This window comes from Stomoxys calcitrans, chromosome 4 (assembly GCF_963082655.1).
Source record: "Stomoxys calcitrans chromosome 4, idStoCalc2.1, whole genome shotgun sequence".
NCBI lineage: Eukaryota > Metazoa > Arthropoda > Insecta > Diptera > Muscidae > Stomoxys > Stomoxys calcitrans.
The window spans coordinates 183,201,299-183,228,734 of NC_081555.1; the positions used below are offsets into that span (position 1 = coordinate 183,201,299).

The 27,436-nt window shown below is 36.5% G+C and overlaps 2 protein-coding genes across 2 annotated transcripts; both read right to left on the minus strand.

The window, feature by feature from the left end:
- Positions 1-6,980: 6,980 nt before the first annotated feature.
- On the minus strand, positions 6,981-14,833 carry LOC106095861 (uncharacterized). The gene is made up of 5 exons (XM_013263269.2): positions 14,205-14,833; positions 9,027-9,357; positions 8,680-8,950; positions 7,328-8,623; positions 6,981-7,269 (listed from the first exon to the last, which is right to left on the minus strand). The coding sequence occupies exons 2-5, from the start codon at positions 9,195-9,197 to the stop codon at positions 7,142-7,144; spliced, it is 1,866 nt and encodes a 621-aa protein (XP_013118723.1). The 5' UTR covers positions 9,198-9,357; positions 14,205-14,833; the 3' UTR covers positions 6,981-7,141.
- Positions 14,834-18,756: 3,923 nt separating this feature from the next.
- On the minus strand, positions 18,757-26,342 carry LOC106095888 (uncharacterized). Its single transcript, XM_013263323.2, has 5 exons — positions 26,177-26,342; positions 20,849-21,041; positions 20,507-20,777; positions 19,178-20,446; positions 18,757-19,107 (listed from the first exon to the last, which is right to left on the minus strand). Exons 2-5 carry the CDS (start codon positions 21,032-21,034, stop codon positions 18,968-18,970), a joined length of 1,866 nt encoding a protein of 621 aa, XP_013118777.2. The 5' UTR covers positions 21,035-21,041; positions 26,177-26,342; the 3' UTR covers positions 18,757-18,967.
- Between the last annotated feature and the right edge of the window lie 1,094 nt (positions 26,343-27,436).

Sequence of the window (27,436 nt, forward strand, 5' to 3'; positions counted from 1 at the left end):
TAAAACCGAGTCCCATACATCCATGATTGGCGAATGAGCCCATTTTGGGCGTTTTTGTGGGGGTGGGGTGACCCCCTATACTTCGACAGATTCGCAATCTACTCCCGCATACTTTTAATTTGATACCCATATTGTCCTTATCGGTCCACTTTTGAATTTGGGTGGTGTTTTTGGGGTAACGTTATCCGTTATCAATTAATTATAAAGCCTATTCCTACTTCCTGACCATATTCGTAATCTACTCCCGAATACCTTTCATTTAAGTCCCATATTGTCATGGCTGTCAAATAAATCTATTTTAAGGGGTTTCGGGGCTGGGGCGGACCCCCAGGTACTTGGACCCAGCTTTTATTATGACAATAAAATTTACTTCATTGTAGTATAACTACACTCATAGAAAAAAATTTGCTCTAAATTTGGAAACAAAAGGCCATGCCAGTCATATATCAAAAATGGGAGCTAGCTCAGCCACATTTTGAAATTTATACCAATGGATGCGATATCATGTGTAAAAGGAATCTTTTGATCAGGTAGCTTCTTTACAGTAATATTCCTCAAATTAAAAAGATCTCTTCCAACAAAATGTCTAAAAAAATGCCTAAGGTAATCAGAACAAGTACCAGGCAAATATAAAAATTGGCATACATTTTTTTCAGCAGTTTTTTGAACTTAAAACAGTATATTTTGTTTGCTGATTTAGCTGACCGAAATGTTTGCTACTACAGCAGCCCTATGTTTGCTAAAATATCAGTAATGTCTGCTTTCCCAATTTCAGCAGACAAAATCTGCTGATTTAGGAGACATTTTTGCTGTCGTGAATAACAAATTTCTCAGTCTTAATTGGTATAAAATGTTCTCAATCTACTTCCATAGGTTAATCACCAAGAGCGTTTTTAGAATAACTCATAGAGTTTTTAATAAATACCATCAGATCCACTTTAGATTACAATGAACACTGTTCGCTTAGTAGTGGAACATGAAGCCGGCGACTGTTTTGTTTCCCCTTGTCCATGCCAACCATTTACCAGTCGCCCATTTTCACCATAAATTAAAGTGTTTGGCATACAAAGTAGTAACTCAGAATTCTTTTCCACTTAAGCCGAGGTGCCATCGCACACAAATTCATTGAATACAATTTCTTTTATACATTATATCGAAAAATGTTAGCAGGACGCAGAATATTCAACAGAAACTCACGCACGGTACAGCGTGGGTTGGTGGGGGAGCATGGAGAGTGCCTTTGTTAGTCTCACGTTTAACACTTTATTGTGGAAACTATTGTTGTTGTTTTCAAAGAAATGGTTGTCTGGCATTTTAAATTAACAATTTCTTCAGCAGCAGTTGAAAGATGACTGATTAAATTTTGAAATTCTTCTGTCTGAGAATTTTTATTTTTATTTTTTGTTAATTTTTCCGTTGCTTTTGGTACTTTCATTCTCCTTTCTTTTCACCCCAAATGATGTAGGCTAGTTTTCAGCTAAGCAAGGTAATATCATACCATATGTATTGGATATTTTCTTAAATCATTTTAAAAATCAACTATTCCATTACAAATGTCTAGTTTGGAAAAAAGCAGAATTACATATATCTTTTTTATAACATTGAAGTTAAATTAGACATAGAGAAAACGCAATACCATAGAAAGTAATTTCAGCACTTGAGTGTTGCATAGAAGACAAATTTTAATATGGATACATATCATTTGAATAATAGATGTCCTTGCTCGCGAAACTATACAGAAAAAATACAAATCGGGTTCAATAACGAAAATATTTTATCCAAGTATTTTTGTAATTGAAGCAGCTTTAATCACGGAAATAAAATAGTTTTTAAATAAGGAGATGGATAAATAAAAAATTATTGAAATTTTTAAAATTTCAATAAACTTTTTTTTATATAATTTTATTTAATAAATAAAAAATTATTGAAATTTTTAAAATTTCAATAAACTTTCTTTTATTTAATTTTATTTAATGTTCCAATTAATAAATGATTGAAATTTTTAATTAATTTTTCAATTGATCGAAATAAAAACAAGTAAAAGCGTGCTAAGTTTGGCCGGGCCGAATCTTATATACTATCCATCATGGATCGCATTTGTCGAGTTCTATTCCCGGTGTCTCTTTTTAGACAAACAAAGGAAAGGATAAAAGAATATAATTGCTATGCTATTGAAGCTATATCAAGATATGGGCCGATTCGGACCATAATGGAATGAATATTGGAGACCACAATAGAGTTCATTGTGTAAAATTAGCATGAAGTACTTTGTTTGGCGTCTAACAGCAATGCCAAGTACGGTCTAAATCCATAAGCTGATATATTTTTCATATAAGCCGATCTACCGATTTTACTTCTTAAGGTCCTATAGGGCGCATTTCTTATCCCATTTGGCTGAAATTTGGCTCCTACTTTGGTCTGAAATATCCGACCAATCATGGCACATATATAAGTTTCGGTGAACCGGCCGAACTTAATACGCTTTTGTTTGTTAAATTTGGCTTTATTCGGTCTGTGAATTGATATTGCTTCTATTAAATAAATTTCCTGATTTTTACTTCTCATTTTCGTTTGAAATATAGGAGGTTATGGGAAATTAACGATAGTATCGATGCTATAGATATTAATTATTAGAAATATCGAATTATCGATAGTTTGCAGGCTCTAATTATCATGCTTTGTACAAAAGTTTTTGCGCCTAACAATATGCTATAAAAATATCGGAATAGGCAAACTACACAAAGTTACCAGTTATTGCGGCACTGGATAACAATGAGCAAGCACCACATAGGGTGGAACTTGTAACTGCGACCTTTATGGTGTTTATCGTCATCACGAGAAAGCGCCATACGGAGTAGCTGCAGTCAGAAATAACCTACGGTATTAAGGTCGGGCAGCACCGGCTTTTGCTTAAGCACGAATGCCTATTATAAGGCGTGTTGTTGGCGCCTTCAAATAAAAAATTACCATCAATTAGCCTAACTAACTTGTCACTGGAATAAGTATTGGGTTGCCCAAAAAGTAATTGCGGATTTTTAATATAGTCGGTGTTGGCAAATTCTTTCACAGCTTGTGACTCTGTAATTGCATTCTTTCTTCTGTCAGTTATCAGCTGTTACTTTAACTTGCTTTAGAAAAAAAGTGTAAAAAAAGTATATTTGATTAAAGTTCATTCTAAGTTTTATTAAAAATGCATTTACTTTCTTTTAAAAAATCTGCAATTACTTTTTGGGCAACCCAATATATATAAATATATATATATATATAAATATATATATATAAATATATACATATATATAAACATAGATATATTTATATATATATATATATATATATATATATATATATATATATATATATATATATATATATATATATATATTTATTTATATATAAATGTAGAGTCATTAAAAATTCACAAAAGAAGTTGCTATGGTGTTCTTTGAATATAAACATTGTCCTTAGCTGCCTAAAGACCAAAACGGAATGAGTATGTTGAGGAGCGTTGCGTTGAAAAAGGCAACTTTGCAAACAAATCACACAAAACAGCAAAAATGTTTGCTAGTTTTGGTCTGTTGAAATGGGAAACCAGACATTACTGCTGTTTCATCAAACATAGGACTGCTGTATTAGCAAACATTTAGGCCAGCTAAATCAGCAAACAACATCTGCAGTTTTATAAAGGGTGATTTTTTTGAGGTTAGGATTTTCATGCATTAGTATTTGACAGATCACGTGGGATTTCAGACATGGTGTCAAAGAGAAAGATGCTCAGTATGCTTTGACATTTCATCATGAATAGACTTACTAACGAGCAACGCTTGCAAATCATTGAATTTTATTACCAAAATCAGTGTTCGTTTCGAAATGTGTTCAAATTTTGACAAATTTTGTTCAGCGATGAGGCTCATTTCTGGTTGAATGGCTACGTAAATAAGCAAAATTGCCGCATTTGGAGTGAAGAGCAACCAGAAGCCGTTCAAGAACTGCCCATGCATCCCGAAAAATGCACTGTTTGGTGTGGTTTGTACGCTGGTGGAATCATTGGACCGTATTTTTTCAAAGATGCTGTTGGACGCAACGTTACGGTGAATGAACACATTTCGAACCGAACACTGATTTTGGTAATAAAATTCAATGATTTGCAAGCGTTGCTCGTTAGTAAGTCTATTCATGATGAAATGTCAAAGCATACTGAGCATCTTTCTCTTTGACACCATGTCTGAAATCCCACGTGATCTGTCAAATACTAATGCATGAAAATCCTAACCTCAAAAAAATCACCCTTTACATAAAAATCTGCAAATTTTGCCTGTTTTTTGTTTTGATTACTTTAGGCAGGTTTTTAATTTTTTTTTAATTATTTTGGAAGAGATGATTTTAATCAGTAGAATATTACTGTCAAGATGCAACCTGATCCATCCATATACCTTTCGCAATGCGACTGACCTCGCTCGCATTTTTTGCTATTGCTCTACTAATCTGTACATGACTGGCATGGCCTATTGTGCCTAAATTTAAAGAAAACAAATTATGGAAAGTATACATTCACCGGTGATTATAAACATCGACAGAGACACACTTTTACATTTGTATTTTATTTTTATACCCTCCACCATAAGATGGGGGGTATACTAATTTCGTCATTCTGTTTGTAACTACTCGAAATATTCGTCTGAGACCCCATAAAGTATATATATTCTTGATCGTCGTGACATTTTATGTCGATCTATCCATGTCCGTCCGTCTGTCCGTCCGTCCGTCCGTCCGTCCGTCCGTCCGTCCGTCCGTCCGTCTGTCTGTCGAAAGCACGCTAACTTCCGAAGGAGTAAAGCTAGCCGCTTGAAATTTTGCACAAATACTTCTTATTAGTGTAGGTCGGTTGGTATTGTAAATGGGCCATATCGGTCCATGTTTTGATATAGCTGCCATATAAACCGATCTTGGGTCTTGAATTCTTGAGCCTGTAGAGTGCGTATTTCTTATCCGATTGGAATAAAATTTTGCACGACGTGTTTTGCTATGATATCCAACAACTGTGCCAAGTATGGTTCAAATCGGTCCATAACCTGATATAGCTGCCATATAAACCGATCTTGGGTCTTGACTTCTTGAGCCTCTAGCGTGCGCAATTCTTATCCGATCAGAATGAAATTTTGCACGACGTGTTTTGTTATGATATCCAACAACTGTGCCAAGTATGGTTCAAATCGGTCCATAACCTGATATAGCTGCCATATAAACCGATCTTGGGTCTTGACTTCTTGAGCCTCTAGAGTGCGCAATTCTTATCCGATTGAAATGAAATTTTGCACGACGTGTTTTATTATTATATCCAACAACAGTGCCGAGTATGGTTCAAATCGGTCCATAACCTGATATAGCTACCATATAAACCGATCTTGGGTCTTGACTTCTTGAGCCTCTAGAGGGCGCAATTCTTATCCGATTGGAATGGAATTTTGCACGACGTGTTTTGTTATGATATCCAACAACTGTGCCAAGTATGGTTCAAATCGGTCCATAACCTGATATAGCTACCATATAAACCAATCTTGGGTCTTGACTTCTTGACCCTCTAGAGGGCACAATTCTTATCCGATTTGAATTAATTTTTGCACGAAGTATTTCGTTATGATATCCAACAACTGTGCCAAGTATGGTTCAAATCGGTTCATAACCTGATATAGCTGTCATATAAACAGATCTGGGGATTTGATTTCTTGAGCTTCTAGAGGGCGCAATTCCTATCCGATTTGGCTGAAATTTTGCATGACGTATTTTATTTTTACTTTCAACAACTGTGTCAAATAAGGTTCAAATCGGTTCATAACCTGATATAGCTGCCATATCAACCGATCTGGGATCTTGACTTCTTGACCCCTAGAGGTCGCAATTATTATCCGATATGCCTGAAATTTTGTACTATGGATCCTCTCATGACCATCAACAAACGTGTTTATTAAGGTCTGAATCGGTCTATAGCCCGATACAGATCCCATATAAATCGTTCTCTCTATTTTACTTCGTGAGCCCCAATGGGCGCAATTCTTATACGAATTGGCTGAAATTTTACACAGGTCTCCAACATATAATTTAATTGTGGTCCGAACCGGACCATATCTTGATATCGTTTTAATAGCAGAGCAACTCTTTTCTTATATCCTTTTTTGCCTAAGAAGAGATGCCGGGAAAAGAACTCGACAAATGCGATCCATGGTGGAGGGTATATAAGATTCGGCCCGGCCGAACTTAGCACGCTTTTACTTGTTTCTTCTAACATCCCCTTTATAATTAAGCAGCAGTCATTTTCAGCAAACAACACACTTTTCAGCAGTCAACCTACTGCTCTGAAAATGCAAAATTGCAGCTGTAAATGCAGAGCTACTGCTATAATAACAGCAAAATTAACTACTAACATTCAGCAGACAGTGTATTTTGCACTCAGCAAACTTTTTTTCTATGAGTGCAAAAATTTAAGAATTTTCAACTTTGACGAATGAAATCGATCGTCATTATGTGTTGTCATACGTGAAGTAGTGCTTTAAGCCGTCAAAGTTAAAACTTTTGTTAACTTTGAGGCTATACTTTTTTGATATTTGGTTGCTGATTTGTATTTTTCAACGCCACGCTCCTCATTCTGTTCGGTCTGTAAGGGCAATGCTAATATTTAAAGCATACCATAGTTTTGGGCTTAAAGCTGGAAAATATCCTATTAAGAAACTCGAAAAAAAACCCGTGATCATAGCGAAATACCACTATTCTTGCTCTCTTTCTATCCTTGATCGATCGATCGATGCGCACAGAAATATCAATATGAAACTACGGAACAAAGAAGAGTATATTGCTTTCACCGGCTTCTTAACTCCTTAATTTGCATATATAAGGTTACATTTATTTCAAAATAGAAAATCAAATAATATTTTTTTTTTAATTATGGAATTAAATATAGCACTGACATAATTCTATATTATTTAGTGCTTGTTTGAGTGTCATTTCATGCTTCACCTAAAATACAAGGACATTTTGTTCAAAATATCAATGCCAGTACTGTCATAGTTGATTCAACATTTTTGATCCTTATTTGTAGAAACAAATACAAAAAGTATTGCTTATTTAGTATATCTATATAGCATTTAGATCAATTGGATCGGTTGTGAAGTCTCCTTCTCAGCATCGCCTCAACTACCCAAAATATTAAAGCCATACAGGCTAAGACATTGATGCTGTGTATGGTGAAAACGTATCCAAAATTATCGGTTATTAAGCCTAGAAAAATTCTCATTAATAGTCAAATATTTACTGAACATGTCTGAGTCTTACTTACCTAGCAACGGACCTAGGAGGAAATATGTAATCGAATGGGATATAAGTTGCAATCCCGAGGCAGCTGGCAAACGTTTTAAGGGCACATGACTTGGTATAATCAGTGGTTGGAAAATAGTCCGAAATCCTTTGCCAAAACCGATTAACACAAAGGCCATCAGAGCAATGTGGTAAGAATCAGTCATCGAGACAATTAAACGTCCCATGGATATGATGATGATGCCAAACCCAAACAAAACCTGATTTGGTAGTTTGACTTTTTCCAAAACAAATGGTCCCAAGAAGCGTACTGTGATATCGACGCCTGCCAATAAGGACATTGCTCTGGATATCTGAGTGTCACTGTAGCCAAAGCTATTCAGTATGAATGGAGTTAAGATGGAGAAATTGATTTCTCCAAAAGTCATAATGCTGACACCAACAGCCAAATTCACAAATGTAAAATCCTTGAGAAGATCCAAATCGAAGAACATCACAACTTTTTGCCAAAATGTCATTTGCTCACGTGTCAGTTCATCCTCCTGTGAAGGTGTATTGCTTGTCACTAGCTCCTGGTTGTTGGTCTGCATCAGCAGCTTTTCTTCGGCACAAGTGCATTGAAATTCACTTGCAGCACCTGTTTTTGAATTGACACTTACTTTGCTGGTATAACGTTCCAACTCGTCTCTTTCAAGATTAAAGTAATTCGGCTTGGACAGAGAGCTCTCACCCATGTCCTCCTGATCATAGCCATACTCACAACTGATTTGTCGAGTAGTATGCCGCCTAATGCGTGGCGGTCTGTAGCGCGCACTCTTTTCGGCCAATGACAGTTTGGAGCCGTACCAGCCGTCGTTGGCACGGGCCATCATAGGCGTTCCAGGTTCCATAATTTCAAATCCTGGCCTATCTGGGTCATCTTCATTGAAGACATACTGTGAAGTAAAAATGCTGCGTTTGCGTTTCTTCTGATATTGACAGAATGTGCATTTATAATTATTTTGAATTTGATTGGAATCCATGTCAATTTTGACTGTCTTTTCCCCAGCTGACTTCTCTATTTTTGGCTTGGGAGAATGCCACAGTACCGGCTGTAAAGTCAATGAGCATAGAAAGGAATTTAGAGTTAGAGCTGCATACACCAATATAGAGCCCTGAGGCCCATAATGAGCCAATAACAACAACGAAATGTGGGGAAATATGATGGGTCCCAAGCCAGTAAGGGTCCATGCGTATCCAGTAGCCTTTCTGCGCTTGTTCTTAAAATATGTGTTGATAGCCAAAGAACTGGCTGACATACAAAGTCCGACTCCGACGCCTAGAATGTAAAAAATATGAAGTTTCTCAAAATGTTCTCACTAATTTGATGGTTACCATAAATTGCTGAGAAAACTATCAAGTACTGGACAAATGATTCACTAAATGCCGATAATAAAACACCGGTAAACGCCAATAGACTTCCGAATGCGCCCACTTGTCTGAATGTGAATCTACGAAACACGGCACCATTCACAAGACCCACTAAGGACGACAAAGCCATTTCAACATTCAATATTGATGTGATTTGTTTGCCATTGAATCCAAATTTCTCCATACGCTGCCTATAGATTAGTCCATATTGTTGAAGAGGTGGGAAGAGTGAAAACTTCAATAAAAGGAAGTTAAATTTTCTGGTTGACGTCTGAGCAATATCGCTTTTTTGTATTTAACTTCTTACTTACGTTGCTGAATCCAGCAGCTATACAGACGATCCAACCCCAACCGCCATCAGGTGCTATAAAATCTGCTCCCAAATCGCTTTTGTCTTTTCGCCTTGGCTTCTTACGAGTCGTGGAGTCATTGTTGACAGTTGTCTTTGAAGAATCTTGTGGTGTAGATGGTTTCTCCTCCATGGTTCCGGATCTTTTTTTGAAAGCAACAAAATTTCTTTTTAGAAACTAGGCATAGTTATCTATCTGCCGTTCTAAAATTATTTCAATTATTTTCCTTTATAAATTGGTTTGTGGATCTATAGATTGCCCTCCTTAATAGGATTCAAAGCACCAACTAGATCTGTAAGATTTGTAAAATTGTTGTGTGTTAAAACGCATAGAAGTAATTATAGTCAAAATGAACCCATTGTTAGAGTATTGTAATCTTATAAAAATGAAATTGGATTTAGAGTTTTCTTTCACGATTAACAAATTAAAAGAATTATAAGATTTATATTTCGATAGTAATTAGCATAAGCGTAGTTTGAGGGGATTGTAATTGTATTGTGCTCCTTCCAAAATTATTAAAATTTCCCTCCTAAGCCTAGTACTGACTTCGACTTTTCACCCGTACAACTGTCAAAATGCATTATAAAAATCAAGTAAAAAGGCATTAAGTTCAGCCGGGCCGAACTTTGGATACCCACCACCTCGGGTATATATGTAAACCTTATTTCGTCACAATCCGGTGAAAATTTGCACCCAAATTCGGCACGGACATTGAGTGGTCTAATAAATATAAGTCACTGTTGAATTTTGTACTTCAATTTTCAACAAAATCGGGTAAAAAATAAAGCTTTTATGAGCTTCAGACCCTTTATCGGCATATCGGTCTATATGACAGTAATATCTAAATACAGTCCGATCTTTACCATATTTGGCGGGCGGCCTAAAACTACTTACTGTTTAAAAATTCAGCGAAATCGAATAAAAAATAAAGCTTTTATGGGCTTCATACTCTTTATCGGTACATCGGTCTAAATGACAGCTATATCTAAATATAATCCGATCTGAACCATATTTGGATCCTATATTGGGAGGCCTAAGACTACTCACTGTTTCAAATTTCAGCTAAAAATAATTCAAATCAGTTAAAAAATAATTCTTTTATCGGCTTCAGACGCTTAATCGGGAGATCGGTCTATATGGCAGCTATATCTAAATATAGTCCGATTTAACGTATATTTGGTCACGCAGTATTCACCCATATTTAAAGCATAGTCAACCATATCCATGCTAAAGCCTCAAATCGATGGCACCAGATAGTGCTCTGTATTTGGTGGGATAAAAAGGATATTTTGTACAAGGTAGCTGACGAAATATTTCCAAGTTTACACTCGTATATCTGACAAACTAGAAATGACAGTAACATTGCTTACAAGTTATTTAAAAAGAGACTTGTTGCGTTAATGTGATTGCTTTTACTTTGGTTGGAAAATCACAACCGGCTATTGTTGTGATTTTCCAACCTGTCAGACACCTGACAGGTGTCTGAGTTCTAGACATCTAGTCACGGACATGACTAGATCGACTTAGAATGTCAAGAATATACATATATATTTAATGGGGTGGCAGATGAAAATTTCGAGGAGTAACACATGGAATGACTAGACTAGTATACCTCCATCCTTTGGAGGTGTGTATTAAAACTAGTTCTAGATAAAGCCTTACAAGTTCCAAAAGGCAAACGATCTTACACCAAATCGAAGGATGGAATAACATAGCCGCATTTAGATCCCATATAAAATGGTCTCCCAATGTGAATTCTAAGGCACCTGCTGTGAGCAATTATTATCCAATGCATGTGGCAGATGTGTTATGGCTTTTTCGATCAATGTTAAGTGCAGCCCAAAGCTATTAACAACCAAATAAAAGTCCCAAATATCTGACCTTCCGATTTGGCTTCTTGAGCACTTCAATTGCAATAGACATTCTGCAAGTGGACTTCCTTTGTCAAGACTCCCACTTACATTCGTTTAGTCTTTGGCGGCCGCACTTATACATGTTCAGTTCAGTTGTTGTCAAAACGATCTGTCGCTTTCCCACAAGGGTCTAGAGCATTTTATATTGCTCAGTCTCAGACGGCGTAGGCACAATTATCAAATTTGAACCACTTTTCACAGAAATTGGCACGATTAAAATGGATTATAAAGTGCAGAGAAGCAGCTTTTCAAGCGTTGCTAAAAATAGACGGAAAAGTAGTTCTCTGTTTATAGTGAGGAAAATGGCAAAAAACTATTATAGTGGCAACACTAGAAACTATTGCCGGCAGGGACGTATCTAGGATTTTTTTAAAATCTTTTTTTTTTTTTTTGATTGTGGTTGCTATTGGGTGCAGGAACTGACACGTCGGCGGTGACATTGGTCATAAAATCAGAGCTGAATTTTACACTGATTACCAACACAGTGCAAATATCTTTTGGAAGTTGTATTAATGACTTCGAACGCTAAGCAACGGCAAAGGTTTTGCTGCTGTTCCGTGTGCCCAGGTTCACATTAACGACGAAAAATATCCAAGATAAGAGCTGCCTTAGAAAAATTCTAGCTCGAGTCGTAAAGAAATTTGGATTGGTGTAATGTAGACGACTGAAACCAGTTACAACAATTTTTCCCGTCATGTTTTAGGGGAAAATTGGCTTGTCAAAATTCGGCAATTTGTTATATCCCAAAAATCAAACAAAAAAATTTCTCAAAATTGTTAGGAGTGAGATTTCAGGAATCCTTTTTAATATCTTGTTGCATTTGATTGTTTCTATAAAAAAATAAAATGATGGTAATAATCCTACTTCTTTTCGCATCAGGTTTTATTTTATGCCAAAAACCATTAAATTCATCTTTCTTCGCTAAATGGTCATGAAATATTAAAAAAAAATTATATTTTTGTTGTATAGGCTAGGAAATAAAAATAAAAAGAATATTTTTTTTTTTCAAATTTTTAAAATTCAAAATATTTGAAAAAAAAAATTCAGATCTGTAGCTCAATCTGTAAGAAAGTACTAAATAGTATCAATTAAAGCACTTAAGTACTTTTTATTCCACTCCTCGAACGATTTCAACATCTCATATTTGGTACAACTTATCGTATATTTGTCAAGACATCGATCATTTTTAGCAATTTTTTAATTTTACTCCTCTTTGTTCACTGTAAAAGCAAATAGGCTGTTTCGTACTCTTTGGTACCAAATATGATTTGTTAAAAATTACTTAGATTTCAGAGGTCTAGTTCACTCCGTAAAGAAAGTATGAAATGGCACCAAATACGGCACTAAACGTACGTTTCTTCTGTTTCCATTACTATTTTTCATATTTTTCTATTTACCCCCTTTATTTCGCAACAACAATAATTTAAGCCAAATTTCGTACCGGTTTTGTTTCTAAATGTCCAAAAAATCTTTTGGCATCCCAATTTAAGTTGCCATAGGGTAAATAAATTCCAAAATTCAAAGCTCTAGCTCAATTAACAAACAAGGTACCAAAAAGTTCCAACTTCGGTACTAAACGTACTCTTTTTCCCTCTTACGGTACTATTTTGAGAAATGTTTGTCACCAAATGTTATTTTTTCGAGACGCTCTGTAATTTGAGGCCAAAATCATACGCTCGCGCTGGGTACAAAGTCACCATTTCGAATTTTTTAGAATTATCGCGAGCGTATGACCTCAGACCCACATTAGTGCCAAATTTCATGACTCTAGCTTTAGCCGTTTGGCCTGTGCGTTGATCTGTCAGTCAGTCAATCACGCTTCTCTTTTATATATAAAGATAAAATTTCATCAAGTTCGGACAATGGAATCGAGGGTCAGGCGACATGGGTTAAAATTTTGTCTTTAAAAATATTTATTGAAATTTGTGTACAGAAAAAATTTTAGGAAAATCTTGTTTAGAAAAGATAAACATAATAAAGACTTTAAAAATGTTTATGCAAAATTTAAATTGGTTTTACAAAATAAAAAATAAAATAAAAAAGAAAGAAATTAAAATGTAGTCTTCAGAAAAAATTTTATGGAAAAATTTTTAAAAAAAATTTCAAAGGATTATTGTCTTAAAAATAATTATCGAGGTAGGTCCGGCCCGTGCTGAAATTTTGTCATATGAGAATATTACGTTGAAATTTTGTCTCTAAAAAAACATCATTAAAATTTTTTCAGAAAAAATTTTGTTTTTACTAAATTTTTTATTACAATTTTGTCCTTAAACAAAATAATTTTAAGCCTGCCCTGACCTCAGCAAAATTTTATCTTTGTAGAATATTATAAATATGAAATTTTCATATTATATGTCATATTATAAATATGACCTCAGCAAAATTTTATCTTTGTAGAATATTATAAATATGAAATTTTGTCATTGTAAAAAATGTAAATGAAAATTTTGTTTATAGTAAATTTAATTAAAATGTTTCTTTAGACAAAATCATTTTGGGGGGGCTCGCACGAGAGGGCTCCCCCTTGCTACGTCCCTGATTACCGGCATCATTTTTGTTTGTTTTATTGGTTTCAATGGTTCGTTTTTCTTTATTTATTTGAGAAAAAATAGAGAAAACAATAAGTGCAGATAAAGAAACGTGTTTTGGTATGGAAACAAAAGCATTTGATTGCCGTCAAATTTTGCTCGCGAAACAATTAAAAATTTCAGCGGCTATTTTGAAAGCAGAATAGAATTCTAACTTATATGAAAGGGAAACAATGATACAACGATAATTGTGGATGTTCAGAGAAGATGGCAACACTAGAAAACATTGAATTATGAAAAAGCTATTACATACGTTGAAACGGTATCCCTTACTTCCTAAACCAATTACAAATTTCATGCATATTTAGCAGTTGGCGAAAGCGCAGATCTTAGCCATAAGTAATGAAGTAAAATTTTGAGATATAAGCACGTAGAGTTGTAACATATCGCCAATATTTTATATTCTGACATGGAAACGTAATACTGAATGCAGCAATAAAAACCGGTTCACCCCTTCTACCAGTCTATAGCTATTAGAAACTATATAGATAAAGCTGCCATAAATTTAATCAATGCAACAAAAAAAAAAAAAAAGAAAACCTTTATCTTTAATTGAAGCTTTTGAATTTCAATAACTGCAAAATATCAGAGATACCAGATAATCATTTGTTAGGTGTGCACTGGCTTCGATTATATACCTCTGTTTTGGAATGTCAATCGTTGTTGAGTAAGGATTTATTTATGTATGCCAAGCGATTTTGGTTTCCTTAACAATAAACGCCTCTATGAACTTAAGGTTGATGCATGTCAAGGCAACTTCTCTATTTGCCAGACGGCATTGGTGTTATTTTAGTCAATTAATTTATTATCAAAAATTCTACATTATTCGAAACGTCATAAATGCGATAACTACTGCGAGCGGCAAAGCAATGTTCATAGGTCGTAATGTTAACATTTCACCCTGAATGTCACGCGAAACACACAGTTCAATAATAGTTGCATGGGATACACCGATTCTAATTACTTATTTTCACAACTTCTTGAAACTATTTTGATTTGTTGTAATCAACTAAAAATCACATTTTTAAAGCATGCCTTATAAATCATGAATTTAAAAAAACAAAATGTCACTATTCGTTCGATTATCTTATTTTCCGTGTAATTCAAGGTTGTGACTAGCAGCTTTGCTGTTTATCAATTGAGTGGCAAACGTTGAGTTTTCTATCGATGTTAACTGAAATGTGGCGGATTTCTTGACAACTGTTGGCGGTTTCGCGAAGCGGGCCCGACTAACTATTCGCAAACAATTCTCTTTGGTTTTGTGCAAAAGAACCGATGTTTAGAACCGGAGGTTATTCACCTCAGTGTTATCGTCGCTTTGAGGTACCTTCCTTATACACGGAGTTACATTTGGATTGTGTTCTAAAGGTGTGTTAATATTTTACCACAGATTTCCAATCCTTATCAAATCAAATTAGGTGCCTATACTAGGTTAAGTCGACTTAAATATGCCTTTATCACCCCCAAACAAAGTCATTGGGTGGAATTTTATTATTTTAGATTCGTAACACGGATACTCAGATAGGGTCAATCATAGAAAACAAATTACTCATGGGCTGATCCAAAATTCGAAACAAATTTTGCCAGGATCAATCTGGAGTTTTAGTAGAGTGAAGAAAGGTAAGTCTTTATTTAATACTTCTGTTAACTCTTAGCCCTGTTTTAGTCATTATTTACATACACTCAAAAAATTTTGAACCTCAAAACTAGTTAAAATTATCTAAATTTGGGAAATATTGAACTTCCTATGGCGCTAGAGAATAATATGCTCGTTGCGAGTTCAACCAACTTCCCACAGGTAAAATATGAACTAAAGAGCATTGAAAATGAAAGATAAAATTATTGAAAAAAATCGCTTTTTCCAAATTGGACACATCTTATTTACTCAACCCATTCATTTTCGCCTGTCTCCCACCCTCAAGCTATAAATTGCTCAGCTATTGTGAAGAATACAAATTTAATATGAAACATTGCAATTAGAAATTAAATAAAACTTTACCTTTTGTCCCATCTGAGTATTGAACCAAGAACCTTCTGTTTACAAAGCAGACGCTCTACGCATTTATCCACATCAGTATTGTTTGAGTCTTCGACTATTTTCCCATTTCAATATTTACTATCAACGCAAAAGCAAAACATTTCTCACTCACTCACGTTTATTTTCTAACTCTTTAGGAATTTTTACTAATCGTAGATTAATATCATGGACTAACGAGTATTATGTAAATGCAAATTTTGCCCGTGAACATTCACTAAGGAACAGGGGCAAACTTCTCACATATCCATGAGTGCAGTTCGATTCAAGTTTAAGCTCAATGATAAGGGACCCCCTTTTTATAGCCGAGTCCGAACGGCGTGCCGCAGTGCGACACCTCTTTGGAGAGATGTTTTACATGGCATAGTACCTCACAATTGTTGCCAGCATTAGGAGGGGAAAACCACCGCTGAAAATCTTTTCTGATGGTCTCGTCAGGGTTCGAACCCAGGCGTTCAGCGTCATAGGCGACCATGCTAACCTCTGCGCTACGGTGGCCTCCGAGTATTATGTAATTCACTCCTATTTACAATAAGCATTTTTCTGAATGCATGTTTTGACTTCGTAACTCTTTACCATTACATAGATCCACTGTTCTGAATATAGCAACACCTGGCTTAGTCCGATTCGCAATCCAAAACCGGGCAATAACAACGTGGAAATGCTCCAACGTGTCATCATCTTCCCCACATGCTCTACACATGCTATCACTAGCCGCATCGACTTTACATAAGTAAGCTCATAGTCCTATATGTCCCGTTATGATACCGAAAGCTATACTGACCTCCATTCAGTAATAGCCTCTTCTTTTAACAATCTGGATGTGCCCATAGGATTTTCGCCATCCTACCGACCGTTTCGCTATTCCATAGGGTTACAAGCGCATTCGTTGCCCACGCCCTAAATTCGGACTGCGTCGACCCAAAAAGCTTTGGGTCAACCAAGTTTATTGATGGCAGTTTTCTGGCCTTCACTGCCAAATCGCCTGCTTTCTCATTCCCAGTAACTCCGCTATGGACGGGCACACAAACGATGCGGATCGTGCATTCCAAGGCTGTTCGAGATCTTACCGTCCTGGTTGTGTAATTGCAATTATGGCCATTTTACTTGACGTCCTCGCGTTAACACCACACAACCTGACGCATTTCGTGAACGCCCACCACCTGATGCATTTCTCCACCTTCAGGACCTCTTTCATTCCTTTCAGATTTTATTATCGTCGCCTCGACGATGGTATGAGCTGCTCCTATCCTTAATCCATTCTCCCATCGCTTTAAGTCTCATAGCCACATTGGCTGCCTCACACTTAATCTGTATGTCTATGGGTCGGATATCTAGAATAGTCTTCAGTCGGATATCTAGTATAGTCTGATCGCTCCGCCAAGACACCATGTTCTCTGAACCTGTTGCATTATTCTTACGGTGCATTTTTTGTCCATCGTCCATAGTCCACCAAACTACTGAGGCGTAAGTAAGTATCAGTCCTAGGTCCAGCCCAGTCGTATGCCATCCGCACAATCCTTTCGGCCATTCTGCATAGCTGGTTCATATCCTTATCCTAAGAAGTATTGTAACATCGTCTGCATAAGGTTCTGCAGGCCTTTGGTGTCCCATAACTTGCCTTGTCTGGCTGGGGTTTAAATATCACCCTTGCCTTCTGTCAGGCTTTCGGAGTATATGGAAGTCCCACACACGCTGTGAAAATGTTGGCCAGGTGGGGCGCCACATAGTCTGGTCCCTTCTGTAGTAGCACCGGAAATATTCCATTAGGAAAGATTCCTTCACCATTAATGCTTCTTTTTCGCGTAACATTGCAATCCTTTACCCCAGAAAAACTTCCTAAAGATTTCGCTATAAACGAAGTGAAGTAAGTTGAAAATAAACGACTAACGTTCAACGGTGGAGGGAAATTTGCACAGTTACACAACAGTTTTGACTTAGCTGCCAAGCAAGTTTTCATTCATTCATTCATTTTGTGGCAGCAAAGCGATTTTCGCATTAATCTTCAATATGTTTGAAGGCCAAAAAGTGGCAATTATCCGATTTACCTACCACAGAATTGGCTCTTAAGCGTAACCACCATAGGATAGAGCGTCTATCTATTCAGTCATTCCATTTGCAACTCATCGAAATATCTATTTCCGAACCCATAAAGCGATTTAACATTGTCCGTGTGTCTGTCCGTCCGTCTGTTATATATACAGCCTCAAAGCACACAGGTTAAGTTCTTGAACGAGCCAAATCAGACCATATTTTGGTATAGCTGCCATACAGACCTATCTGCCGATTAAGGGTCTGGAACCCGTAAAAGCTGCATTTATTACCCTATTTCGCTGAAATTTTAAATTGTGGGTTGTTCCAAACCTTCCAACATCCGATTCAAATATGATTCAGTTCGGACTATATTTAGATATAGGTGTTAGGGTCTTAATCCCATAAAAAGTTCTTAATTTCGCTGAAACTGTGATTTGTATAAGAGTTCTCGAGATCTGAATCAAATATTATCCAGGCCAGACCATATTTAGATATAACTTTGGATATGGTAGTGGAGTTATAATATAATAGGATGATTAATATATTCATGGTGGTGGGTATCCAAAGGCTCGGCCGCACACATTTTTCGTTAATTTTGATCTTTGACTATTACATTTTTGGCCACCGGGGAAACACTGTACGACGTACTAAATTTTGTATTCCCCAAGAACAAACCAATAGGACAAACAGAAGAATACTTCTCAGTAAAACCACTAGGGCACCACAGGAGTGAACAAGTAACGGTATCATACTCTGTTTTATTCTTAATACAACTTGAAGGAGTTTATTACACTTTGGAGGGCACCCTAGGGCAAAGGTAAGCATGTCCGCCAATGAAGCTGAACGCCCGGGTTCGAATCGAGAACAACAAAAAAATTTTCAGCGGTGGTTATCCTCTCCTCCACTCAACATTTGTGAGGTACTATGTCAGTAAAAACTATAAAAAGGAGGCTTTTCATTGAGCTTAAAACTTCAATCAGACAGAACTCTTTGATATGTGAGAAGTTTGCCACTGTTCCTTCATGGAATAATCATGGGTAAATTTGCATTTGTATATTACACTTTGCCTGAGCTACAGTAATCTCCAAATTTGTATCATTGAGTTACAAGACAATATAATATTTCACAGTAGTATATAAAGCAGTAAAAATATATTTTCTTCTAGTTGCACATCTCTTCATAGAATTATAATAAAAATTGTCTCCATAGAAAATAATGTGAATGGATCAAAGAGTTTTAAATATAAAAGGTGCATATAGAAGCGATTTCCACGCTTAAATATGAACTTGTGCCTTCCAATGCGGTCAAATCCTCCCAGCAACTGTTTCCTCTTCAGGATTTTGAGTCCATTGAATTTTTGCCAAGTCTCCTTCTGGACAAATATTCAATAAACCAAAAGAGCAGAGTGAGACACGTCAATGCATTGATGCTGTGAATTGTTGCTGCATAGCCAAAACTGTCCGTAATTATGCCTGCAACAAGAATAGAAGAACGATGCTGATACGTGTTTTGGGAGACTAACCATACTTTGTTGTGACTTACCTAATAGGGGACCGAGAGAAAAGGAAATTATAGAACATAAAATCAGCTGTAGGCCCGAAGCTGCCGGCAATCTGTTCAGTGGCACATAGCTTGGTATAATCAGAGGAGCAAATATTGTGCGAAATCCTTTGCCAAATCCAATCAGAACAAACACAGCCAATATCATGTAATAGGAATCGGTTAAGGTCACAACCAAGCGTCCAATGGATATGATTATAATGCCAATGGCAAAAAGGGCTTGATTCCCCAGCTTAACTTTTTCCAGAACTAAGGGAGCCAGAAATCGAACCGCTATATCCATACCGGCCAGCAAGGACATGGCCAATGATATCTGGGTATCACTGTAACCAAAACTATTCAATATAAAGGGAGTCAAAACGGAGAAATTTATTTCGCCAAACATCATAATGGTCATACCAGCGGCCAGATTCACAAACGTGAAGTCCTTCAATAGACCCAAGTCAAAAAACAAAACCACCTTCTGCCAAAAGCTCATTCGACTTTTAGCCAACTTATCTTCTTCCAATAGTGCCTGTAGCCTAAACTCTTCCTCCCTTTTCATATCTTCGGATTGGATTTGCAGCAGAGCCTTCTCTTCGGCGCAAGTGCAGTGAAATCCATCGCTTTTTGATTTGGCATTAACACTTGCTTTGCTGGCGTAGCGATCGAATTCCTCTCGTTCGCGATTGAAATAATTCGATTTGTACATGGAGCGTCTGCGAGTATCGTAGTCACTTTCGTAACTTTCTTGCTTTGAGAGCTGTTTCAATAGCTTTGTGGATCTATAGCGGGGACCCTTGTCCATGGCGAGTGATAATTTTGAGCCAAACCAGCCATCATTGGCGCGAGCTATCATGGGAGTGCCGGGTTCAGTGATTTCATAACCCGGCTTGTCAGGATCATCATCGTTGAACACATATTCGGATGAGAAAATACTACGTTTGTCCTTCTTTTGGAATTGGCAATACTCGCACTCGTAATTGTCATTCTGAGTGGTGGCAACGGCCGTAATCGGTGGTTTGGGTGAATGTCTCAGCACCGGCTGCAAGGTTAAGGCACACAAAAAAGAGTTGAGCACCACAGCGGCATAGACTAAAATTGCACCTTGGGCCCCATAGGATGTCAACAAAAGCGTAGAAATATGTGGAAATACTATGGCGCCCAATCCAGTGAGCGTCCAAGAGAATCCAGTGGCTTTTCTTCGTTTATTTTTGAAATATGTGTTCACTGCCAGAGAGGTGGCTGCCATGCAGAGTCCCAAACCAATGCCTGTAACAATAAGACAGAATGTTGTAGTTCTCGCCTCACCTTAAAAGCCTTTACACTTGCCATAGGTACAGGAGAAGCATATCAAATACTGCACAAAGGTCTCACAGAATGCCGAAAGTAGTATGCCGCTAAATGCCAACAGACTTCCAGCTATAGCCACCTGTCGAAATGTGAATCTTCTGAACATGGCACCGTTCACCAATCCCACCAGTGAGGACAACGCCAACTCGGCATTAACAATGGTTGTGACTTCTTTGGCATCGAAACCATATGTGGCCATGCGTTGTCTATAGATGAGACCATATTGTTGGAGAGGGGGAAAAAGAGATAACTGCAATGATATCATAATTATCCACAGATGAGACAAACACTCTTGTTTCTCAATATATTCCATTAACTTACATTACTTAAACCAGCTGCTATACACACAACCCAGCCCCAGCCACCATCTGGGGCTATAAAGTCTGGACCCAAGTCACTTTTATCTCTTTTCTTTGGTTTCTTTGGCTTTTTCGGTATCGTTGTATCTTTGTAAACTGCTATGGCATTTGCCTCCTCTGTTGTGGTTTTTAGTTCTATGCCCATCATTGTAGTCCTATAAAAGTTGATAATGATGTGAAGCATTGGTGGAAAAATAATCAAAAACAAAGGAATCAAACAACAAAATATCGGATGTTAGGATCACGCTCAAAGAATTTAGTCTTATGTGATACAACAGAAATCCTCACACATGGGATAGGTGTTGCCCTGCGGTTCGCCGTTCGGACACGGCTATAAAATTTGAATTAGACTGCACTCATTGACATGTGAGAAGTTTGCCTCGTTCCATTTTACAGAATTATCCGTCGCTACAATCAGAATTCACTATCACGCAATATATTCAGTCAGTCTGTCACGCAATCTTTTCACATATAGACTACTGTACAACTCTCACTATTTCGAAAGGTTGATCTAAAACATCATATATGTGTAAGAAATAGCTGAAAAGTCTGCGGCATACATGTTAGACCTTCGGTACAAAACTCCAGTAACACTTTTGTTATAAAAATCTTTTTATCTTCACCATAGGATGAGGTATACTAATTTCGACATTCTGTTTGTAGCACATTGAAAGCACACAAACTTTCGAAGGAATAAAGCTACCCGCTTGAAATTTGGCACATGCTTCTTAGTTGTGTGGTTTGGGTTTGGATTGTATGGGCCATATTTTGATATAGCTGTCGATCTTAGATCTAGAATTCTTGAGCCTCTAGCGAGCGCAATTCCTATCCAATTTGGCTGAAGTATTGATTTGGACTGAGATTTTGTATCAGGTTTTTTTTTTGGCTTCCAACAACTAGGCCAAGGCTGGTCTTAATCGGTTCATAACCTGGCATAGCTGCCATATAAATTTTAAGATTTGGCTGAAATTTTGCACAATAACTATTGCTATGCTCTTTCAACATCCAAACCAAATATGATGAGAATCGGTTCATAACCTGATATAGCTTTTATCCGATTGAAATTTGTACAAAGTGTTCTTGTATGACTTCCAACAATCGTACCAAGTATGGCATGAATTGGTATACGTACAAGCTGATATAGCTCCCATATAAACCGAACTTCTGATTTGACATCTTGAACCCCTAGAAGCCTCAATTGTTATCTGACTTGGCTGAAATATTGCATGTAGTGTTCTATTACGATTTTCAACAATCGTATCAAGTATGGGCAAATCGGTCTGAAACCTAGTATACACCCAGAAAAATTTGTCTGCTAAAATCAGCAAACACTGTCGGCTAATATTAAATTAAAATTTTAAACTTTTGAATGAATCCATACAAATTTTTGATTTCTAAATAATAATTGAGGCTTTTGCTATACATAAATAAAGTAAACTTGCAAATTTAAGGAGTTAATATTGTGTTTAAAAGCATAATTATAATAGTTGATGTTATTTTGTCTGCTATTACTCAAATTCGTTCAAAATTAGCAAATTGTAGAAAATTGGAAAAAACTTTACGGTTGCTTGTGAAATTAAAGATACAAATTGAAATTTAAGTTTTGGGAAATATTTATGACATTTTGGAGTTTTGTTTTTCATTTGAAAACAGCATAAAATGTTTGCTGTTTTAGCAAAAAATTACTGTTGTCCTATTTTCAGCAGACTTTCTGCTGTTACAGCAAAAAATTTTGTTGTTTCTACTAAAAAATTTCTCTTAGTGAGCCCCTTAGACATCTTGAGCCCCTGTAATCCGCAAGTGTTTACCGCTTTAGCTGAAACTTTGCACATAGTGTTTTATTACATCCTTGATATGCTTGCGCAAATCGGTCTACAATCTTGTGTAGCTCCCATATACACTGTAATAGCGTGATTAGGTTATATTTGGCTGGAAAATCACAACTGGGTAATGTTAGCAAACTCAAGCAACTTAAGGAGCACAAAATGTTTGTGTAACGCACCATTAATAATTGCAATGGTAGCGTTGGCAAACGCCATGGTTTTAATTTCAACAAAACCACGCCGTAGTGGCAATCACATGGCTATGAAAAAATCCCGTGAAAGTATGCAACATTTGAAAGCTGCTTTGGAGCCGCGGCCCCCTAAACATTTGTACGAGAATAGGCCAAAATAGCGGCACATTACATTCGTTAGGCTTGCAATTCGTGTTTGACAGACTCAAAGCTGTTGCTTAGTGAAGGATCACCGTAATTACGGACATTAACCGCCTCAAGCATTATTGCCTGACATTAAAATCTTTGCTTTGGCTATAATCTAGCTGGTACAGTTTGAATGAGCTTTCCGAAACTGGCAGCAACGTTGGTGTATACACTGAAAAAAAATTTCAGTAATCGATTTTTCGTTGTCACCTATTTTACTTGCTTAAAACGGAAAACAATCTTCTCTGCAATGTCAACAAACTTTTGTTTGCAAATTTAGCCAAGAATAGCGGCGACTGTTGTAGCAGCTCGGATGTTTTTGTAATTTTCGCAATATTTTTATCTCTACTATCTAATAAATTGTTGTAGAACTAAAAACAAATCTTGCAAGCAATGCAAACATAATTCTTTGCTTTGGGAACAAAATTTCGGTTGTTTTAGAACCAAATACGCAGAAGAACATGATGTACTTATGATGTTTTAGATATACCAAAGAGGAAAATAGAGGGAGAGTAAGTAACCGCAGTAACTGCAAAAAAATATATGTATGTAGCGTCTGCTGTATAGTAGATTTTTCATTTTAAACTTGCATCAGTTGTTTTAGGAAAAAAAAATTATTTATGAGTGTATAATTATGTCCCATACATAACTCGATTTAAGTATGTACATTTTGTAAAACCATTTTCTGATGCGGCTTAAATTTCACATACCATATGTGTCTTTCAACATCCAAGTCTAGTATGATCCGAATTGGTGAAAATTGTACATATTAACCGATCTTCAGAGTTAACTTCGCTAACGCCTGAAAGATAAGTCCCATATCAAATTTGTATCTGAATTTCCTTAACATTCGCCGGATTATTTAACTTATAGTCTCTTAGAGAAAGGTATTTAAGATGCGACCCGGATGAACTTTATGCTTATGAAGTATGAAGTAGTCAATGTTAGATTTCAACTTTCTTTGCTATATTTCAAAAATTACACTCCACCAAATTTGTTATTCAAAACTGCAAAAATGTTTGCTAAAACTTTTTTTTTTGTTTTTGTCAGCAAAAAATGGGAGAGCAGACATTGCTGCTGTTTCAGCAAACATAGGACTGCTGCTTTAGCAAACATTTCATACTGCAATTTCAACTAACAAAAATCAGCTGTTTTGAGTACACAAGACAGTGTCTGCTATTATCAACAAACTTTTTCTTTGAGTGTATTGCAATTTTAAGCATTTTAATAGTTGTGTTATATATATCACCTGCAATAGAGCCATTGGCAAAAGTTGGGGGTTTGGACCGCGTGTAATGCATTGGGTATATATTGCAGTTGTCAGACCTACAATGCTATATAGTGTTGTGGTCTGGTGGACGGCGCTTCAAAAGTCCACCTACTGCTCAATACTTAACCGGATCCAAACGATGGTTGGTTGTGCATCACAGCCACACTGAGGACGACACCATCTGATGCACTGAATTTAATGCTACATATTATGCCTCTGGACATTGTGGCAAGACAAATTGCAGCGACCACTGCTGTGAAGCTAAGGGAGCTATCTCATTGGTCATGTGGCGGCTACGGACACTGTGTTGTCCTTGATACAATATCCGATGTTCCAGGCAGTGTGGATTACACCCTACCTGAGCTTTTTGATAAAAAGTACTGTACTGCGATACGATATCCCTGGAAACAGAAGTTACATAGACTTCTATACGGATGGTTCCAAACTAAACGACCAGGTGGGCTTTGAGGTGTACTCTTAAGATCTAGAACTGGTCATATCGAAGAGGTTACCCGACCACAGCAGTGTATATCAAGCGGCGATCCATGCAATTAAGAAAGTGAAGGAATGTCATAACGACGATTGGCATAAATATCTTCTCAGACAGGCATTAAATCCCTGGATAACGTATTTCTGAATACAAAAACCGCCCTTGACTGCTTCAGATCTTTCAACGAGATGGCTGAAATATTAAAAATTCACCTGTTCTGGGTGCCGGGTAACATAGATATCCCAGGGAATTGTAAAGCGGAAGAGCTTGCGAGACAAGGAACTTCCCTACACATTTCAGGGATACTGGCATCTGTGGGTATGCTTCTGCGACATGTAAGCTAAGTTTTCTGGACCAGGCCCGAAGGAAAACGAATGGCCAAAAAGAGTGCGCTGTGAGCATTCCAAAACTATGCGACCTAATCTAGACTCGAAGAGGTCTACTGCTTTGCTGTCTTTGGCTAGAACAGATTTCTCAGTCATTGTGTCCGTCATGATAGGTCACTGTCTAATCGGAAAACATGCTGACAGACTGAAGGTTGCCAACAACAACTTTTACAAAAGCTGTGGGGACATCGAAGAAGAAGAGACTGTGTCCCGCACTAGCAGTCAGAAAGAGTTCCACTTTAGGTTCTCATTTCTCTGAGAACCTCTCTGATTTAGTGGATGTGAACATTCGCAAGTTATTAGGCTTTTTAAAGCGATCTGGATGGTTCAACGGTAGGAGCTACAATACAAGGCATCTTCCTTCTTCTGTTCCTGTAGTATCACAATGAACGAAAACGTCTGAGTGAGTCTGATGGCACACTACCACTTAAACCTAACCTAACCTAATAATTGTGTTTATTTTTCTATTGGATTTTTTAAATAATATTTATTTTTAGCTCTTTTTAGTATAAAGTGAGCATTCCTCTAAGTAAAATATATTTTTTTCTTATCACTAATCACATTTAGACCCCATTATACCAATATAATTCATAATGTTTTGGTAATGCCATGAATGAATCACACATGATAAATACCAAAGTCATGGTTAAATTTTATATAATTGACACTATAGCTAGTAGTTATATAATTTTATATTTGTTCCAATATTTGTTGTGAGGTCACATCAATTTGTTGCTATAACTTTGGTGGCGGGCAAACACTAGTTTGTTTACTCTGTTATAGGATATTTGGTTTATAGATTCGAATAGTCTGTAACCATGTATGGCGTAATCCAAAAGAAATCTTTTGTTAAATCACTGCACTAATCAATGAGAATATCTAACACAATGATATTGTGAACATATATCATAATTTCTTCTTTATATGTGCCTCTGCCACTTTACCTTTTCCCTTAAAACTATGACGAATTAAAAATTCTAAATGTTTACAATATTTGTTCACGACTTTTTTTTTTAATAGTATTTACTTTTTCTAATCACATTTAAATTTTACACATTTTTACGTTAAGAATTGAAAAGATTGTGTATTGTCCGGCAGTTGACTGCTCCACTCAAGAAGCCCGACTAAGACTTTGCATTGACATTTGTTTTGTTTTATAAAATATCGATACCTCTTTTGGAGCCTCACATAAGGGTGGGTTGGTCATTGTAGGTTCTTTTTTTTATTCTCTCACAGAATATCATATTGAGTAATGTAGGAAAACGTGTTAGATGTTTTGTTTTACTTCATGAAAACGCATGCAAACGATTACCGAACGTCTGTCGACCGTAAATGTTGAATTCAGTAAAAACAAAATTTTACGTTCCGTTTTCGTGTCAGGTGATAAAATTTGAAGTTTGAAGAAATTTGAAAGCCAAAAATTTATGTTTAAAAAACTTCTATTCTCCTATTCTATTTTTCTGTGGAATTTTTTACAATTGATTGTTTAAAATAAATGTTGAATGGGTAGCCCACCACGAAAACGTGGCAAGTGTGATCTGTGCTGAAAAGTGGGGGAAAAAAGTGAGACATAGTGATAACAAGAAATTACAAATTTGTAGATCGGTCTGTATGGCAGCTATATCTAAATATAGTCCGATTTAATCTATATTTGGGTCAGATGTTGGGAGACCTAAAATTACTTACTGTTTCAAATTTTAAATTTCGAAATCGGTTAAAAATAAAGCTTTTATGGGCTTCAGACCCTTAATTGGGCGATCGGTCTATATGGCAGCTATATATAGATAAAATCCGTATGTCGTTAAGACTCATTTAACAATTTCTCCTTTAGGTGTTGCATTCGCTTGGTCATTAAGTTCGACTTGAAAAACCATGAAATAGAAAAAGTTTAAAAACTTTAGAAAACCAAAAAAAAAAAATAAAAAATATCAATATCAGCGACAGCGGTTTGCTGATAACAGCTAACTTTTTTCTATGGGTTCAGATGTAGCACTTTAAGTCAGTATAATCAACATTGACATTGAAAAAATTATTTGCATTATTTACTCCATCCCAATATACGCACCACTATTTTATTTGTGTTTTCAAATATATTGAGTAAGAGAACATTTTCATTCTCTATCAAAAGATAAGATAAGAAGTCCACAAATGAAGTCTGCGTTTAAATTAAGAGGGTAACAAATTTGGAAAACTCACCACCAGCT

Excerpts from the sequence above, each read along its gene's own strand:
- LOC106095861 (XM_013263269.2), bottom strand. The coding sequence starts at position 9,197 with ATGGAGGAGAAACCATCTACACCACAAGATTCTTCAAAGACAACTGTC. Across the intron at positions 8,951-9,026 it reads TAGCTGCTGGATTCAGCAAC|TTTTCACTCTTCCCACCTCT; the intron begins GTAAGTAAGAAG and ends CTTTTATTGAAG. Across the intron at positions 8,624-8,679 it reads AGTTTTCTCAGCAATTTATG|GCGTCGGAGTCGGACTTTGT; the intron begins GTAACCATCAAA and ends TTTACATTCTAG.
- LOC106095888 (XM_013263323.2), bottom strand. The coding sequence starts at position 21,034 with ATGATGGGCATAGAACTAAAAACCACAACAGAGGAGGCAAATGCCATA. Across the intron at positions 20,778-20,848 it reads TAGCAGCTGGTTTAAGTAAT|TTATCTCTTTTTCCCCCTCT; the intron begins GTAAGTTAATGG and ends ATATCATTGCAG. Across the intron at positions 19,108-19,177 it reads TTCTCTCGGTCCCCTATTAG|GCATAATTACGGACAGTTTT; the intron begins GTAAGTCACAAC and ends TTCTTGTTGCAG.